Raw genomic sequence first — 20,120 nt, forward strand, 5'->3', positions numbered from 1 at the left:
CCGGTTGTAAGCCCACTCCCAGGAAGCTTATTTCTCAATGACTCCCTCCTTGCGGGTGCCCAGGGGTCAAGGCATTCCTTATTTGAAGTGCCATGTTCCAGTCCTCTACCACTACTTTCTCATGTAACTTATGTGCCTCAGTTTCCTCATCTGCAAAATGGGGAAAGTAACGCACCTGCACGGACAGCACACACAGAAACACTTGAAAAGTCAAAATCGCTGTTCAAAAACAAGGGACTATTTCACCAGGGCTTCCATAGGCTCTGGTCCACACAGACAGGTTTTTGGTTTGGTTTGGTTTGGTTTTTTAATCTTATTTTTTAAAACTTTCTCCTTCTGTCCCTCGCTAGTAGTGCCTTCCAGAAGAACCTCTCTGGTGCTGCAAGGGAAGGATACGATTCAGTAGGTAAGTGATTGGGTGCTGGAGTTACACAGGGTTCTGCTTACACTTGCTGTGTGGACTTCAAGCCTCATTTTCCTCATGTAGTAAATGGATATAATTGCTTCATTTGCACAGTACACAGTAATTATAGAAACAGACTCGGACCCTACTCTCAAGGAATGTATATTAGTAGGGTTTATTGTGAAGATTAAATGAAATAACTCCAGCATTCAGTATACACTAGGCACTCAATAAGTGCAGGCTGTGAGTGTAAGTGTTTCCTCTAATGTTCTCCTTGTAGAGAGGTAACTGAAAGCCCTGGCTAAATAAAGGGTGCCTCTGGCTACTCTCACTGCCACTTTCTTTCGAAGTCCTCAAAGTCTAGGCCAGGGTTCCTCAACCTTGGCATCACTGACATTTGGGGCTAGTTAATTCCCTCTTGGAGCAGGGGCTCTGAACTGTGCACTGTAGAATGTTTAGTAGCACACCACCACCTCTCAGGTGTGACAACCAAAAATGTCTCCAGGCATTGCCCAACGTCTCCTGGGGCCCAAAATCTTCCCCGCCCTCACTGCTGCCCCCAGTTGAGAGTAACTGATCTAGAGAGAGGAAAGACAAGAGGATCTTAACTATCGAAGGCTCCAAGAGCAAGCTGGGAACTATGTAAACAAATCCATAACTTTTTCCCGCCGTGATTATTTTAACCTGCTGGTTGACATCCAAAATAACAGGAAGCTCCTAGTGAGGGGAGAATTTCCCCTTGCCTGTGGTCACTCCATTGGCTACTACAGAAAATACTATCTTGGGATGGAAATCTTACCCTCTCAAAAATGTTATGGACTTCATGCTGCATTTTAACACCCTCTCTCTTGTACTTTTTTGTTTTTTTGTAAAGTGAATGAAATCTCCAGTGAGGTCACAAGCTTTAAAATTCTGCCAGCTCTTTTAAATACTACAGCTGGCACCACACTTCAGAACCAAATAGATGTTCCATCAAATGTAAGGAGACCCCAAATGAGAGGTGTTCGTAAGCCACAGGAGAATTTATTTTATTTAATTAATTTATTTATTTTGTAAAGGCTTTGAAAAAGAAAGTTTTTTCAGCTGTTGGCTAGATTGTTGCAGATCTGGGTTTTCCTATTGGGTGTTGATAGCAATCACCCTCCACCCTTAACAAGGGACTTGTTGGGTAGGGGTGGGATGCAATTATTTACAAGAGAATACCATTCATTCAGAACATCTGTTAGTTGAGGGTAGACATTATCAGGTTGGAAGTCAGTTTCTACCACTTGCAGAACCCCTTTAAGCTTTAGGTCTCAAATTGCCAAGGGCTATCCCAGGAACTTAAAAGAGGCAGTTTATGACAAATACAAGTTTATTTTGCCCAATGACCGGTAAACCCATGTGACAAGAAAAGTAGTGCAAACTGAAAATATACGTAAATTCAAGATGGATTTAATTCTACAGGTCATACAGCCATAGCAGATTAGTAAAAGGCTAAATAGATGCTTGGGGCCCATGCCTGGCCTTTCATAGTTAATCTCCAAGTGAATTAACCAGTCCTTCTAGAGGGCCAAGACAGAGATGAGGAAATGGAAAGTACAGCAAGAGTCACCGAAAGGCCACCTGCTAATACTGAAGAAGAGAGGTAATGGTGATTGTGATTATGGGCAGTGGCTAGTGTTAAGGGCTGGTTTATGTACAGAAATCTCCAGCCTTTTCTAAAAGCAATTGAGGTCCCACTTCCTTCTCCCTGCTCTGGCTGCCTCCTGAAGTCCTGGCTTGGACATTGGCCACACCAGCCTCCTGCAGCACAAACCTTAGGGCTATCCTCAGGAAAGCGATGCTACCCACAAACCATCCCTCAGCAACAGTCTCAGCCTGGAGAAACCCAGAGGCAGCCATGGCCTTTTTTTTGCTCAGATGAATCTAGTTTCTACTACAAATACAGATGGGGAAACAGGAAAAGCAAGGCTTCCAAAGTCTACTGACAAAAGAACCAGGAATCCTACCCATAGTTTCTGGTTCTGTCCTCTCCCTAAAGTACCTCTCTGGGTGTGGGGTGTGGGGTGTGGGGGTAGTCTCATTTGAAAATGGAGAATGTCCCCCAGGCATAACAATCACAGCCTGGATGGGGGCATTCTGCCTTCTGAAGGAAGCAGGCAATGCTTTCAATTTTCAGGGGTCCTCTTCCAGCACAGCTTACTAAGTGCAGATTTCCAAGTGATTTATTGCAGATTCATAAACAATAGAAGCTGGTATGTTATATCTTTTCTGCAGAGAGGCGAGATGGAGCAAGGTGAAGAGGCCATGATGTTAAGTTACAAGTCCCACGTCACTGTGTTGGTGACACCTGGTGCTTAGAACTTCCTCGAAACTGCAAAGTGCTTACTGTGTAAGGCACTGTTTTCTGCAGTTATCTTTAAGGATGGGGGTTCTCAAATAATCAAAGTTGGGGACAAGGGAGAGTGAGCTCTGAGCTCTGAACCATAACAGTTGTATATTTTTCCATCCCCCACCCCAAAATGAAGACCGCAGCCCTCCTCCCCACCTCTCTCTTCAGAGCCCAGAAACGTGAACAGCAGCAGAAAACCTTTCCCTCTGCCCAGTGAGTCAGCCTCGCTTAACTTCATGCGTAAGCTCTCCTCAAGTCAGCGGCAGCTCAGAGCTGCGGGTCTGTGTGCAGCCGAGATAAATTTGGGTCTAGAAGGGATGACGTAATGCTAAACCCAGAGGTAGCTGCCGCCTCCCAGGGCTCCAGTCACCAGAGCTGCAGGCTGACATCCCAACCACACAGAAACGCACCAAGCCACCAGGTGTCCGAGCTGGGGAGAAAGGGAAAGGACACGAGGTGGGGGGAGCAGCAGGGGGAGGCAGTGTTAATCTGAGATGGCTGAATCTGGAAGTTTGTTGTTTTTTAACTCCAGTTTTTCTGGTGAGATCAGACCACACTGGCAAAGACTCAAACAGCTACACTTGACTTCCACCCTGACCCGTCTCTTCCCTGTTAGAAAAGGGCTTCTTACACTTTATTAAATGGCCCTTATTACAGCAGCCTATTTCAGTGATTATAATGGACGTGTTAATCTCTCCAATGTCCTTTTCCTTCTTTTTTGCATGAACCTGGATCCAAGAAGAAATCTGCATTGCAGGACTGAATTAATATGCTCATCTAAGTGGCTTGCTTACTCTGGAGCACCCTACTTGGGTGCTCCTCAGGTGCAACTGATAAGATATTTGGGAGGATTTCACCAAGTGAATGTTTCTCTAAAGAACATTTCATGGTTTATGTCATAGAAATTTATGTTATTAAGCTTATTTCTCAGTAAGTCTCCATTTTTCAGTTGAGAAAACTGAAGCTCAGAGAGGTGTGGTAATTTGCCCAAGGCCACACAGCTGTCTACCAAACTGATGGAACAAGGGTTGAACTGGGGCCTGCAGTCCTGTGCTCTCTTCTCATCTCCCCAATTCTGTTTCTGGTTGATTCATGTTTAAAGAAAAAAAAAAAAAAAACAAAGTGGAGTAAGTTTTCTGATCTTTTAAACCTATGGGGCCCCAATCCTTTAAATGTCAGGATCAAGTTACATGCCCAAAGGATCCCAATGTTGCTTTTTTCTGTTCATGGTTCATTCTTCCCTAAGGAGAGGTTGCCCTCAGAGTCAACTCTTTTTCTGTGTGATGACCGAAAGCCCTGAGCCCAAACTCACTCTTCCACTATAATTAAAAGACCACCACAGGTAAACAATCTTTGTTGTATGGAAGTAGTTTCCTTCATGAGAAATGCTTCCCAAATACTGTTTTCAAATGACTTTTCATCATTTGTTTTTGTAGTCACGTGTTATTCTATACTTTGTGGCTGTAATCATTTATACTGGTAGATTTCATGACTTTCAGCCATCTAACCTAGTCAGCCACGGTATGTTATTCTTTTGAAGCACTGCTCAATTCCATGAGTTAATATTTTTGTTTAGAATTTTTGCATCTATATTCAAAAGCAAGAATAGTTTTCTTTTTTGTTGCATTTATGGGTTTTGGTATTGCAATGATCTACTCTTTTCAAAGTTAGATGCAACTTGATTTTAAAGCCTTTAAAAAAAAAAAAAAAGGCTGCCAGAGGCCTTCTCCTGCTGCTAAGAGGATGCCCCACATTCTTGCCACAGCCCTGGGTAACCCTCCCTCCCCTGCCAGGAGCTGCCCTAGAGTTGCCCTGCCCCCACCCCTTGGCATCACCACCCGCCTCCAGGCAGCAGAGGTCACTGTTATGCCCAGCCAAGGCTAGACACTAAACCACACATTCAGCTCCTGCTGCCTTGTGTCTGAGTTCTCTCAGCTTCAGGTGCAGCATTTATAATAAAAACACCAGGCTCTTTCCTATCTGAAGACATAGGTGATCTCACCGTCTCTTCTAGCTCTAGTATTCTGATTCTAGGATGCCGGGATTCCCCATAGATCCTAGAACAATGTGCATCCGTTTGCCCACTAGCTGCCATGTAACTAGAGCTGACTACATGCACAGAACTGCTGCTGCAGTCAGTTCATTTAATCCTCAGCACACCTCTGAGATTCCTGTTTTACAGATGAGGACCAGAAAGGTTAAGTGATTTGCCCAAGATCACACAAGCAGTGATCAGATTCAAACCTAGACTTTCTGACTCCTGGACTCCACAGCATACATCCATGTTAGGTTCAATCAGATAAGGTCAAACAAAATTGGTTAGGGCAATGGTCTCAACCAGGGGCAATCCCATCCCTCTAGGAGGCTTCAGAAACGTGTAGGAGGGTCTTTTTGAATGTCACAATGACTGGGGGTGGGGGTTCCAGTGGCATTTAGTGAGTGGAAACCAAGGATTTTAAATCCAGCAGTATTCCAGACTAATCTGCACAAGAACTGTCTCACCAATAGCTCCTTTGTTGAGAAACACTAGGTCAGAAAGTTAAGACAGAAAACTCCTCTATTCAGTAAATATTCCTTAAGCATCTATCATGTGCTGGGCCCTAAGCTAGATGCTGAGGACAGAATAAGGAACAAAACCACTTATGGTCTCTGTCCTCAAGGTGCTTGCATTCTAGCTGGACAGACTGATGGTAAGCAAGTAACATAATTGTAAATTGTGATAAATAGGATAAGGGGTAAATGATAAAAGGGTAGGAAGGTTTACAGTGGGGTAGGTAGGGGAGCTGGGAAAATCACAAAGGCTGTCTAGGACATTTTCCCAAACTTTAAAGAGTACCCAAATCACCTGAAAATTGTGGCAAATTGAGGTTCTGCTTCAGCAGGCCTGGGGTGAGGCCTGGCAGTCTCATTTCTAACAAGCTCCCAGAGGATGCCAAGGTGGCCCATCCTCGAACCACACTCCCTCTGAACAGCAGGGGTGAAGGCCATGGCAAGGAGTTTGGATTTTTATTCTAAGTGAAACAGGAAAGAAACTACTGAAGGGCTTTGGCCAGGTGTGGTGGCTCACACCTATTGTCCCAGCACTTTGGGAGGCTGAGGCAGGAGGATCACTTGAGCCGAGGTGTTCAAGGCTACAGTGAGCTATGATTGTGCCGCTGTACTCCAGCTTGGGTGACAGAGCGAGGCCTTTAATCAAATGAGTAACATGAACCGAGTTATATTTAGGATCATTCTTGTTTCCTAGATCTGAATCTGGGAGAGGAAGAGGTTGGGCCTACGTCGTTTGACCAGAACCAGCTGGCGCACACTGCTACAGTGGCAGCCAGGGCCTAAAGCTCATCTCTGCAGCTCACACTTGCCTCTCTCTCCTGGCTTCTCTGGCAGAAGCCCTTGGCCCCACATACAGGCCAGCCCAGTTGCCCTACAAGCTCGAGGCCTTCAGGAAGCCTAGTATAGCCTGACAGGGTGTGGGCTCACACTTCTGACACCCTAGCTTGCAGAGCCACAGGAGCCCTACTGGTTGGGTGAGTTCCCCAGGGGCTGCTGGGCAAGGTAGCATTGCACGTGCAGGCGGCAGTACCCTAGACCATTGCCCTCTAGACAAAGGGGCCTACGTGGCTCCAGTGTCAATGCCCAGAGAGCCCTGGAAGGTTTTGGCTAATCTCTCTCTGTCCTCAGATGAGTGGGGAGAAAAGGAAGCCACCTGGGGGAATTCCCAAAGGGACCCTCAGCCTGGACTTAAAACATTACAGATTCAAATTCTTGCCTCTTGCTAACTTCTTGCTCCATGAAGGTTCTGCCAGAGTCCTAAGATCTCTCTAGGAAGAAAGAAAAACCTGGGTTTGCGTCCCTGCTCCACTTTTTGTTAGCGTGTAGCTTTGGGAAAGTTAGTCAGCCTTGCCAAGGACAAGGCTTTCCCCATTTATAAAAGGAGGGTAATTAGAGCACCCACCCTTTAGACGTTTGTGAGGATTAATATAAAGTGCTTAGCATGGTGCTGGCACATAGTAAATGCTCAGTAAATGGAGGCCATTATCACTATTCCTTTGGAAAACAGAGAAGGCATTGCACTTGTCAGCAGCCCTCTTGGGAACAGGTTATTACACTACCAGGAGACAGACGAGAATTGTTGATTGGTTTCTATTTGTCATTTGAACTGGAGTATGGAACTGGAACTGAAGACCATACATGCTTCACTTTGGAAGCACCATGCATGGTGCTTGGTGCCTGGCAGGTTTTAGAAATGTGTTGAACTGAGCTTAATTTTACAGCTGGTAGAAAGAATGAAAGAAAGTTGTACACAAGACACTCAGAGTCTTCGGAGTCAAGAAATATGGTAGGATGGCCAGGCTGTGGTGGAGGTTAAGAGGTAGATAAAACAGGTGTGCCATATGGTAGTTCTAGGCCCCTGTAGAAATAAAAACAAAGGCCATACCAGCTCCCACTTGCCACCCACAGCCAGAAACAGAGCAGCCCTGCACATGCTCTCCATTCTAATACAACAGCCTACCTAGTCCCAGATCATCTTTATTCAAGTATCCTTGCTAATGGCAATGAAGACACAGAGTATGATATTTCAAATAGTAGGTAATCCAAATCCCTGTTTATTGGCTTTAGTTTGAATTTCCCAATCTCCTTTCCCCTCAGGACAGTGTGTTTATCTTTCTAATTTTGCTGTGTTTAAATTTCCATAGCAGACACTGGAGTTGGTTATTTGAGGTATGTGCCAAGGGCATGTTGCACGTATGGGAGAGTGGGCTTGGTAGGCACACTGGTGCGGACAACCCTCCAAGTGTAGAAGGTCCCTATCTGTAAAGAACTGAGAGTGGATTTGTTTATCTACAAAGTTACTTACATGGTACTTGGTTTCCTAAGCTCAGGCAGTTAAGAAAAAGAAGAAAAAAAAGTCAGATATGTAGAAATTATAAGGACAAACACAAAAACACAAAGGATTTTAAACATGGAGGGGACAAGCAGGGAACGAAGGAACTATTCCTTTTAGATACCCAGGATAAATTATTATTCTGTCTGTAATCATGGCTAGAAACAAAGACACAAAGCCCAAGTCAAATGCCATCTCACATTTTTGGGGTTTACTTTAAGACAACTGAATTTCCAAAACCTGGCTTTGCAATAGAGTATACACTCCATGACGCCAGGTACTATACCTTCAGGACCTAGCACAGAGCCTGACATAAAGCACGTATGTGCTCCTCAAGTCTCAGTTTAATGAATAAACAAACGAACAAACTCAGAAAACAAATTTAGAATTACTGGCACACAACATAATTCCACATCTTACCAAAGCATTAATATTTGCTGCAAGGGCCTGTTTAAGAGAATTTCTCTAGTCTAAATTTTTTAAAAAGGGATTCTGTTTACATATATTTCCTGGAGACTTATTGCTCAAAGCAGGGGTTACCTGAACTTTCAAAACATTTCACAAGCAAGGGGCCCAGCACACATTGTGCCAAGATGAGGAAGCAAAGAAGTAGCCTCCTGCTGGGCATGATGGTAGTAAATGCCCATTATTTTTGGCTGGAGAGATCAAGCCAGCTGTTGACAGCTTTAACACCTCTGGCCAGGCCACTCAGGTACCATGATAAGACAATTGCTTCCTTTAAGTTTAGCAGAAGTGCCAGAGGGTAGATGTCTGTCCCTGGGGAATTGAAACCTGCATGGTGTGTGTGTGTGTCTCACCCCAAAAAGGAGCTCCCCCACCAAGACATGAATTTCTCCTCCTCAGTTAAGTCTTGGGCTCATCTTTGTCACCACATTCTAGCTCCTCCCTCCCTCCTCCTACCCCTCAAATGTAAAAGAAAATACTTTTCTAAGTATGGCAAATTTAAATTAGCTTCATTTTGAAAGGCGATTGAGAATGTTGCAATGACCTTTGTAATAACTGGACACACCCTGGGATCAGTAAACCAGGTTTGAGAATTGCTGACTTTATAAGCACTGGACGTGTAAAACAAAAGCCCAGTTTGGGTCTCAGCCTGGGACCCATTCTCATATCAGGCAAGAGGGAACCCAGCCCAGGAAGACTTGGTTCTGCCTCTGCTGTGTCATCTTGAGCAAGCCACTGTCCCTCTCTGGGCCTCAGTCTCCACATCTGTATAGTGAGGATGACAGATGCTCTGTGATCCCTGGGGCTCCTTCTGGCCCTAATGCTCTGTTTTACCCCCTGCCTCCTTTAAAAACAAAACCCAAAATGGAGGAGAAGGAAAAATGGAAGGGAAAAGATGGTTCCATAGGCCAGACCTCCAGCAATCTCCCCCCACTTCTGCCTGCTGAAAATTGCTTTCCTCATTCTGCAAGAAGATTCCCATTTCTTGCTGGGTTGTTGCTTTTTTATTTCTCTCTCTCTCTCTCTCTCTCTCTCTTTCTCTCTCTCTTTTTTTAACTCAAAAGCTACAAAACCACAGAATTCTCCCCCAAACGGGTCATCTGGAAGCCAGAGCTGTTGGGGGTTAGGTGTGTTAGGCTCGACATACTGGTGGTATCTAAGCGAAGACCAGGCCAGGGCAAGCATGTGCTTCTCCTCCAGAAACTCAGTTTAAATCAATATTTATCCAACTGTATTTATAGAAAGTGGTGGTGGTAGGGAGGAGGGGGTGGGTAGGGAGGCAGGGGGATCTAAAACAGCACAAGCCACAATGACTGATGCAAATCTTTGTGGCCAATTCACTTCTGCAGGCTGGGCTTTTTCTTAAAAGGCAAAAGACCGGGCTTTTGATGAACCTGCTGTTGGCCCCAGTACCATAGCAACAGCCCCAAGTCCTCTAATATGCCCAGAGGATAGACTTGGGAAAGGCAGCAGGAGGGGGGTGGTGTTTCCTAGGAACCCTAAACTTGAGTTAGGGCCAGCAGAGTTGAACAACTCTGAAAAACAAAAATCCTCTCTGGCTGGCTATTCTGTCTTCAGCCTCACTTCTAACCCTTTTCTAAGCAAGGTGTGTGCAGGAAGACCTTGCTTGGATAATCAACAAGGTGTTTCAAATATCAGCTCTGCTTCAGGTTGCTGGGTGACCTTGAGCAAGTCATTTCACCTCTTTGGACCTCATTCCTTGGCTATAAAATCAGTACATGTGTATACAGTTAAAACTGGTGAAGACCGCAGGCTCAGCTGTGCCACTTAGTGATCATGCGACCTTCGGACAAGTTACCTGGCATCCCTGCTCCTTGTTTACCCTCTCTGTAAAATGGGATAATAAAATTGCATCTGTCATAGGGTTGCAGTGAAGATTGGGGTGGATAATGCATGGACAGTCCCACACTCAGTATGTGGTCAGTACTCAATAAGTGATCTTATGTGATACAGTTAGTTGCTCTGTAGCTGCATGTTGGCACCCTCTGCATTTTCCTCAGTTTCACCTCTAGACTTTTGCCTAGCTATCCTCAGGAAAATCCCCATGTCTGGGTGTGTCCATGGGGAAGTATTTTGGTTACAGACGAAAGATGAGTGAACAGCTGCTGTTTTGCCTTGATAGCTAATGGAGCCTCCTGTTACCTCCCAAACCAGGAATGGCACGATTCAGCTTCACTAACTTCCTAAGTCCCTTTCCCCAAATCCCCTTCCCCGGGCATCCTGTCCTGGAGAACTCTGGGACTCTGAAAGTCACAATAATATCCTCAAAAAAAGTCGTCTTCTGGCATTTACCAGTGGGCAGAGATCATATTTAAAACTAGGGAAAAAAAGCTGAATCGGGGGACATAATTTAGGATGCAGAGGAAATAGGGCCTGATTTAAGAATGCTCTTCACACAATTCCACTAAAAACAATTACCCGACTCCACTCACACCACAAATCAACTTACAGGGTTTTCAGAAAAAAGCAACTGCACATAGTAGATGCTCAATACAAATTTGTGGAATGAATGAATTCATCATAAGATGGCTGCCCGGAAGAAATGTGGCCAGCTTGAACATTAGTTGCCATCAAAGTCTTCAATTTTAGCACAAGTTGCCCTAGTCCCCTACTTTCTAAGCCAGTAACTATTTCATTCTTAGGGTCACAGCTGTTGGCATAATGCAGTTTCAGCTCTCCAGGCTTGATCTATCATCTTGCAGGCCTTGGTCTTACCACACAAGGGCAGTCAGAGATCAGTATTTCCTACTCTCTCCAGGTCTTCAGAAAGGCTATCATGTGTTCCCCTGGCCTCCAAACCCAATCCCTGTGCCATAGCCAGTAAATGACAAATCCAACCAATTAACAAATTTATATTGTCTTCCATATGCCAGTGCTATGCTATATGTAATGGGTGACATATACTGAATACTGTAGGTGATCTTTTCCCTTAAGATGCTAATAATCTCCCTGTGAAAATAAAGCTAATACACAGGAAGCAAGTAGAGAATTGCACGGTCATCAAAGTTCAGAGAAGTTATTATTTATCGAGCACCTATTATATTCCAGGTACTTGAAATATTTAGGTGCAGTACCTCATGCAGTTGTTTGGCAATGATGTGAGGCTGGTGCTATTTCATTATCCCCATTTTACAAAAAAGAAATGGAACTTCCAGAGAGGCTAAGTAACTTGTGTCCAAGGTCACACAGCCAGTAAGCAGAGTGTTAAGTTGGACTCTGCTCCATTTGTCTGCAAAGTTTTCATTCTCTCAACTACTCCAACTTAAGACATAGAACCAAGTAGGCAGAAATAGCCAGGGGAGGCTTCCTGGAGGAGGCAAGAACTGACTTAAGTCTTGAGAGGAGGGCATTCTAGACAGAAGGAAGAGCCTGAGTCAAGCACGGTGGCTTGACTGTGAAGCTTGCTGGTGGACCTGCTGGACAGGAGCAGAGATTTCATGGCGGGGCAGAGGAGATTGTCAGGAAGACAGGGTGGGGCCAAATGACACCACACAACAGCCCCTCCCTCCACCAAGAGGAAGAGGCTGCTGCTTGGCCTGTCCATGCCCCATAAGAAAGCGCCCCACCCTGAAAACCAGGTTATCCACTTGAGGAGGCAACCCAAGGCTTTCTACTCCCGTGTAATCATTCTTCCCTATCTTAAGTGTTGCCTCGACTGGGAGACACTAGGAAGCCCATTTCTCTCCTCCAGACCTTACCTGCTTCTTCCACTTATCTGCCAACCAGCTTTTATGCACCTAACATGCATTTGTGAATCTTTTTCCCTTTGAGTTTTAACCTTTTCCAAAACAAGGACTAAATCTTTTTCTACTTATTAGTCTTTAATTGCCACCCCTCCACTGGACTTGAACTGCATACAGGTGATGCCAGTGGTTTTTTACATATAACTTCTGAATTTATGATAACAGGGCCACAGTCTTCAAGATTAATGAATTTTTGGAGGACTCCAATTTGAGATTCATAGGGATACACATGAGTTGGAATTTCAGGAGAATGTACCTGCATTTCCCAGGGATTCTCTTGCCTTGCAAACAACAGACGGTCAATACAGGTGACCGAATTTGAACTCTTCCCCTAGGAACACTCACCCTATCTACTGGAAATAATTCAGCACTGTGGCCACAACTTGGTGAGCACTCCTACTACGGAAACCTCAACGAGGCAATGAAAAGCAGTTCTGGCTGCAATGGAAAATAAGGCAAGCTCCTGCTAAGTAAGTGCTTTGCAAACAACAGTAAAAACGGAACAAGTGAACGCGTGACTATAGGGTCTGTCGTGCATCTCAGGAAGGTCTCACCAAATCTGAAATGTAAAATCGAGGCTGACGCTCATCTCTAGGGAGAATTGCGTCCCTTTAAGAAGAGACTGGACCAGCTGGCCACACTACAGCTCCCAGAGATTTCCTGGCTTGCATCCTGGCCCCACCCCCCAGCCTCCAGCCTCAGCAACGCGTGACGTCAGAGGAGGCTGACGCTGCCGATTGGCTGAACGACGCAGCTAGGTCAAGTCCAGTCGGAGGACAGAAGTTTGTCTCCATGTGGAAACCATGTGTCTCTAGCAGGGAGGGGGAGGAGGAGGAGGCGGAGAAACCGAGATCAAGTGATTACTGGGGAACTCGCTGAAATGAAGGCAGGGAGGTTGTGCACCTGAGCCGGCCAGCAATACCCTTTGCAGTAGTGACCTAATAAAAAGACTTGCACAACAAACAAAACCTGACCCGCCCCCCCCCCATCATAGTAATAACTAAAAAGCTAGGGTCCTTGCTTCCTTCCAAAAACCTGGGACCTGGGAAATGCTGGAATCCTATCGGAACGCCCAGATCCCTCTCCCTCCCCCAACGACTGAATGATGTAAGCGTTTCGGAAAGCAGAGCTCTGGAGCAAAACAAGCCCCGCGCGCGCAGAGCAACCCGCAGTGCCCGAGCCCGGCGCACGCACGACCCGCCCCCCGACTCGCGTTATTGCTGTGCACACGCGGACCACCGTGACGCGCGGGCATTGTGTGCAGCGAGCAGAAAACAACGGCTAGCGCCGCCAGCGCGAAGAAGCGCCCCTAATAAAACGAGACAAATGTAGGGCCCGCCGTTTTCCGTACCAGGAGACGCAGACCGAGCCGGGAGGAGGGAAGGAGAGTTGGGAGGATAAAGTGGGTCCCGTGGGCCGCTCCTGCTTGCCGGGGGCATAATAGAGGGCCTGGCGGTTGGTCGCACGGAGTTTGCTGGAGGTCACCCCAGCCTGCGTGAGCTGTTGGGGAGGGGGCGAGAGGCTGGAGCGGGGTCTCTGCCGCCGAGCTGGCCATGGCGCAGCGCCCCAAGCTCTCAGGGAAATCTGGGGGCCGCTGGCATCACGTCATTTAGAGCCAAACAGCGGCGGCGAAAAGAGGCGAGAGAGCTAAAAATACTCCCGCGGGGAGCCGGACGGAGGAGGGGGGTTGCGGGGCCGAGGGACTTATTACGCACACGAAGTTGACTTTGACTGGGGCCCTAAGGCTCCAGAGCCCCTCTCGGGGGCTGGCAGGTTTGCAACGCAGACCCCTCGGCTTCACCAGCCTCTGGAGCCCCGCTCGGGGCAGCCCGAGCCCGGCGCGCCTGGCTCTCTGCTTACGTGACTGGTGGCCACGCCGGAGCCCCGGCACGGGGTAAACAAGGAGTTGGCGGCTGCCAGGGCGGCGGGGGTGGGGTGGGGCGGGGGGAGGTCTCCGATTGTCTGCGGGTGCAAAGGGGGGGTGGGACGCTGAGGAGGCTCCGGCCGCCTCCTTAATGCATTCGCTGGGGAGTGGGGCAAATCAGGTTTGCCACACACTGCCAAGGTGCCCTCTTTGGGTGCACCCCTAGTTCAGAACTGACGCCACGGGACAGACTCCGGAGAACTGGGGACCCGGACGGGGGTAGCTAAAGAAATCACGCCCCTCCCCCCCGCAACAAAAGCAAACACACCAAACAAAACCACGTCTTCACCCCACTCCCACCCCCCAGCTCTGGCTTTTCAAAAACTACCCTCCAGACGAATACACACGCTGTCCCCCACCATCACCCCCCGTCCCCCGCATGAATAATCGCGAAGCGATTCGGCTGCCCAGCCTGCGATGCGCCTCGCTCGCAACCCAGGCACTCCGGGAAAACAAGCGAGAAGAGAAAGAAAAGAACGCACCACCGACCTCCCAACACAAATCCTTGTTTTGGCCTTACAGCGTCCGCACAATTGCGCTGCCAACGCACGGTTACTTTAACCCTGAAGGCCCGGGGTGTCAGTCAGCGAAGGTGTTTTTGTGTTTGGGGTTTGCTGTGTTGGGTGGGGGGAAGCTTGCAAGATCTGACACGTTGCAATCGGACCTTTCTCTCTCTTCCCCCACCCCCTCTCTTTCTCGCCTCATTGATCTTTCTACTTGTTCGGACAGATTAAACCTCCCGGTTTCCTCGCGTCTGTCGGTCTATCTGCCTCGTCCCTTTCCTTCTCGCAGCTATTATTCTGAGGACTGTGCTGGAGACGCCGCACACGCGTGCCCCCGTTAGGGCGCTGAGTTGACTGCCTCGGGGACGGCTAGGGGACCTGGCTGGCAGTGGCAAAAATGAAACAAACAAGGAAGAGGCCAGGCCGGGGTGGGGTTCTCAGCAGCCCCCCAACCTCCCCCACCGCATCGCTCTCCACCTGAATCTGGAGGTTGGCGGGGGGGAACGCTAGAAATCCACCAGGAAGGCGTTTGCCTTCCTCGCCCTGCGCGCTAGCTCAGGAGCCGCGAGCCGTCTCCCGGAAAATAAAGCAACCGCACACAACAGCCCACACCTTCTTCCCCAACTATTGTTTCTGCAAGATCCCAAAGTTTCCTTCTAGTCGCCTCCCCACGGCCAAGTTTCCCCGGCACCGCACGGCCGGTCTAGGGCGAGCTGTTGGCACTGTCTGGCCGCTGGCCTCTTTGGGGTGGGGGGGTGGCACCCCCGGGCAACGGCGGCGCAGGGGGGACTCTGTGCGTGGACGCGATGGCCTGAGCCCAGTCCTGCCGCGAGAGGGGAGGAGAAGGCGAAGTAGACAGGAGACAGAGACAGCCCGAGCCCGAGCCCACGCCGCGGAGAGCTGTGTGGTTGTTATTGTTGTAATGTCTGTTTTCTTTCTGGAGCCTCTGCGCTCTGCCTATGGTTTCCAACTTTCGGCTTCTAATCCTCACCCCACCCAGGAACGAGAGACAAAAAAAACAACACTTGTCTGCCCGAGAAGACTCGGGAGTGGGGGGGGTGGAATAAAAAGGAAGAAAGGCGACCTCGAAGAGAAGAGCTCTCAGTTGTCAGCAAACAACACCACTCCCCCGCTCCCCGGCCGGGCCATCCGCTCAGCCCTCCCGAGACAGACAGACCGACGCACCGACAGCCCCCCCCCTCCCCGTCGCTCGTCTTTGTTACATCTTTAGCAGCTTTGTGCGTGCGTGTCCTTTCTCCGGTGTCATCGGCTTTACTGCCGAGGGTTGGATGTGTGTGTTGGGGGGTGGGGGTGGGGGTCGCGGGCCGAGCTGGCGACGGGGGTCGCCCAAGTGGGCGAGCAGGAAAGAGCCAGGAGCCGAGGAGGAGCCGGGGCCCCAAAACTTACTTTTGTTTTCTTTCTCGATCTGCTCCAGGTAGCTGGCGGCCTCGAGCAGAATCTGCACGTTCTGCAGAAAAGTGTTGATGTGCTTCTCCATCGAGTTCTCGCTGGTGTTGAAAATGTCCGAGAAGGGGCATCTGGGCTTGGCTCCCGCGGGCTCTTCGGGCTGGGCCGGGGGCTGGGGCGCGGCCGCGGCCGGGGGCGCAGCCGGGGGCGCGGCCGGGGCCAGCCCCGCGCCCTCGCAGCGCGCCTCCTTGCGTGGCCGCCCGCGTTTGCCCATGGAGGAGCGGGGGTCCGCCGAGCTCGTCCTCTTTCGGGGCTGCGCTGCCCGGCCGAGCTCCGGGCCCCCGGGGAGACCCAGCCGGCTGGAGCGGAGAAGGCGCCGGGCGAGGAGCCGGCCTGACTTCCCGAGCCCGGCTGCGTGCAGTTGTGTGCGTGCGTGTGAGTGTGTGTCGGTCTCGCTGTGGGTCTGTGTGTATGGGAGATTGAATGAACCTACAGGACAGACGGAGGCGCTCTGGCGCCTGGGTCCTAGTGCGAGCCTGTCGCCAGCGGACCGGTCAAAATAAAAGGTGGAGACTAGCGAGGCAGGGCCCGCCCCCTGGCCGTCCCCGCACCCTTCCCCGCCTCTCCCCAAGTCCTGCCACAGTGTAGAGCACTGTATTTTCACCCGAGTGGAAAAAATACTCGATGACTCTCAGTGCACCTCTGTAAAAACAAACTATTTTCTTCACAGAAAAATAACACCTCGAAAAGCATCCGGCACAATGCCTAGCACATAGTAGGTCCCCAATAAATGGTAGCTGCTGTTACTTTTTTAAAAAACAATAAAAGCCCAATTCGAATGGGAAGACTCGAACCGTGCACGTAACCAGAAGCTCCATCGCCGCAACACTAACACACACACACACACACACACACACACACACACACACACCACCCCACACACATATACAGGCACCTGTGTGTGCTTTGGAACAGCCAAATGAAATCCCCAGGCCACCCAAATCCGGTTACAGATTTACTCACTCCTTTCTCCCTTCAAATGCAAAGTTATTTTTCAGGAAGGGGGAGGAGATGTAAGCGTCTCCTCACACTCCTCTTTCCAGCGGTGGTCCAGCTGTGCAAAGCTCGCGCCAGGGTACCTCCACACCCGGCTCCCTTTTATTTGACAGAAAGGCAGAAATGGCAGCCAGGAGCCAATTCCCCTCCCCCCAGCTGAATCCCACCTTTGATTCTGAAGACCCCCCCAGTTGACATTGTTTCACTGCTGTTGCTGTGGGCAGCCATGGATGCTTTCCAACCCCGGGGAGATGCTGTGGGGTCAGAGGGATAATTGAGGGCTGCTTTGGAGTGCCAAAGAGAAGAGTTCAAATCCCAGCTCTGGGGCATGTAGACTGTGAGCTTGGACAAGTCCCTTAACCTCTCTTGGCCTAAATTTCCACATCGTTGAAACCTCTGATAAGGTGCTTGTGTGGATTAAATGTTATCTGCACTTAGCTCAGTCTGGCCCTTAGTAAGATCTTTTCCTTCCAATCTACACCCAGGCAAGAGCCTGGGTAACTTGCATCTAAGAGGGGAACAAGATACAGTGAACAAGACTCTCCTGTGCTTCATTAGAAAACATCTCTACGACAAGCCCATCTACATATTGTCACCTTGCAAAGCCACTTGGAGGTTTCCTCCAGGGGAAACATTGACATAGAGGATGCAAAGGATATTGCCCCCTGGAGTTGTGTGGTGCAGCCACCCTGCTCAAAGGCAACTTCATATACATTTGTCACAGAGACTCTTACTGGAAATGGAAACTTTTGAAAAAAAGGGGAGAAAGTACATTCCTTTGTAAAATACTCTGCATGTGAAACTTACAGAGTATGTATAAACACACACCTGCTCCCAGAGCCTTCAAGAAAGCCATTGTACACTTTTAAAAATATGATAACTTGCTCCTGATATAACAGGAACAATTAGTAATTGGCATTTTAAAGCCAATGTATTCACATTTTAGAGCATAATATAATCATACTACACATACTCTTTGCTCATTTTCCACCTTGTGCCAAATTTTGCCTGATTGATCTCTGAATCCTTTGGCTACCATAGAATAGAAGCTTCTAAGAGCTGTGAGATAAAAGTTCATCTTCCATTATCAGAACAATTACTGATTTTTTTGTTTCTGTTGGAACCACAATCTCAGTTATGTGTGTTCAAATGTCTAAGGGACTTTAGGAAGGCCTCGTGTATACACAGTTTCAAATAAGCTTTATCCAAGGCCATTTTGCAAAAACTGGCACTTGTGTGAAACAGCTCTGATCTCTCTTGCCCCAAATGAAAGCTGTTACTGAGACAACGAACCAGCTAAGCCCAGAGAAAACCTTGGTTTCTCTTTAATTCCCCAGTGGTGGCATGGGTCAAATATACAGTACTGAAACCCACATGTATGAATATGCACACCCACCAAGACAGGCACACCCACACATGAGTGCCAGGTGGGGGCAGGGTGTTTTGTAATTATTTATTTATCCCTGCTCCATCTCTCATAGGTCTGTGAGCTTCAGAAAGCCCAGTGGGAATCTTCAAGCTGGGCCACGGATCTGACCAAAGCCAAAATAAACAACGGCTTGAAGAAAATCTACAAAAAAGTGCTGATTTGCACTATTCCCACAGCCAGCCACAGCCCCCACCACCATTCCCATGGAAAACACCACTGCTGGTGCCAAATCAAGTTTTCCCCCCCATCATAGGGGCATTGTTTTTTGTTATTATGTGAGTTCTTAGCCTCAGACAATGGCACCACAAGAGACACAGTGGAGGCAGGAGAAATGCCTTTTTGTTCCACAAAGTCTGTGCTGTTGTACCCTCAGAGTCTTGCATATAGCTTAGTTGCATATATTCATTTTGGTGACACGTATGTGGAACGATGAATGTGCCAAGCTAAAGCCCAAAGCCCTTTCCTTATTTGTTTTCAGAGCTCATCAAGTGTTAAATCATATTAACACCGCATTGCTCTCTCCTTCTTCCCCCTCCATCCCCCAATTAACAGATTTCTCTAATAAAGTTGGCCCCAACAGAAAGAGTGGTGTTTCAGGGGTTATATCACAGGACAGGCATCCAGGATGCTGGGTTACAAGCTCAGCTCCATTCCCGATTAGCTTTGCTTCCCAGGAGGAGCCATTCAAACTCTTTGCAACCCTGCTTTCTCTAGGGCTTTGATTCCAGAAGTAAACAGGCCTCTTTGGAAACTTGCTGAGAATTTCTGCAGAGAACAGGTAGGGGATAAGAATGCATCCACCCTGAACATGTGTGAACTCTTTGAAAGAAAAGCAAAAATGCCCAATGGGGTCAGCTACAATGCTCCCAGAGGATCCTGGGTATCTGAGGTGCCGACTCAGCCTGGGTCTTGTCTTCTCAACCTTCTGTTCGTTTGTTTGGCGTATTTGCTTGTTTGGTAATGTTTTCCCATCGACCTTGTTTACATACTAAAGCAAGATTGTTCTTTCCTTTATTTGCCCCTCTTTCCCCCCAGACATCTGTACTCTTACATCAAAGGAATTGTTTTATCTGTGATTATATCTTTCTGCACACAGAGGCTGCTTCATTATTGAGAAGGTGGTAGATGAATTGCCATTGAGACCTTCCCACCTTGCACTTGGGATGAGATGCTCTTCCCTCTCATGGACAGTTTCAGCTCTCCTGGGCTCCTTCACCCGGGTCTTCCTTCCTCATCCACTATCCCCTTGGGGGCCTTTTCTGCCTAAATCCATCACTCCAACCTCTAGCTTTACCTTGGGTCTTGCCAAAATGTCTCTGTCAAGTTCTTCCATCAGGTTCTTTCCTGCTCTTTGCCCTGTGGTCCTTCTACTCAGACTTGGTAAACATCAAGAGACCCTCTGCCCCTTGCATTGTCATTTGAGTCCTGATTCCAGAGCTTTCCTAGCCATGTTTTTCCTGGGCACCTTTCCCTTTGGAAAGGAATCATTAAGCTGTGGTGCTGGCTCACAGCTCCTTCTCCTTGGGGGCCTTAATCTTGCCTTGGCCTGTTAGGAAGGAGGAGTGGCTCCATGGAAAGCCCAGGATTAGAGGGTTAGGAACTGGAAGACACAGGCAGAATGGCAGGAACAAGGAGAACTATGAGGCTTTCCTCTCCCACTGGCTTAAAATTGTTGACGAGACCTCCTTCAACCACTCCCACACTCCCAGTCCCACCCCCACACGCATCAGTGGGTGTAGACATGGGCAGAGGATAAGTAGCCTCCACCCTACAGTGGAGCTCACTGGGTGTCACCTGCTTCTAGGGACATTATCTCGGCTCTCCTGGACTCTGCCCTCCTTTCTTCTGGAACTATGTGTCTGGCAGGCCCTTCCTGGCTCAGCCAACTCCTGGACTTCTCCTATCCGGTGCCC

At 48.5% G+C, this 20,120-nt stretch overlaps 1 protein-coding gene across 1 annotated transcript in view; it reads right to left on the bottom strand.

The window, feature by feature from the left end:
- The window catches only part of MXI1 (MAX interactor 1, dimerization protein), a 71,880-nt gene extending 55,611 nt beyond the window's left edge, over window positions 1–16,269 (bottom strand). Inside the window, exon 1 of the mRNA XM_045569071.1 lies at window positions 15,723–16,269. Coding sequence (XP_045425027.1) covers window positions 15,723–15,996 — 274 coding nt within the window. The 5' untranslated portion in view covers window positions 15,997–16,269. The remainder of the gene's footprint in view (window positions 1–15,722) is intronic.
- Between the last annotated feature and the right edge of the window lie 3,851 nt (window positions 16,270–20,120).

This window comes from Lemur catta, chromosome 14 (genome assembly GCF_020740605.2).
Source record: "Lemur catta isolate mLemCat1 chromosome 14, mLemCat1.pri, whole genome shotgun sequence".
NCBI lineage: Eukaryota > Metazoa > Chordata > Mammalia > Primates > Lemuridae > Lemur > Lemur catta.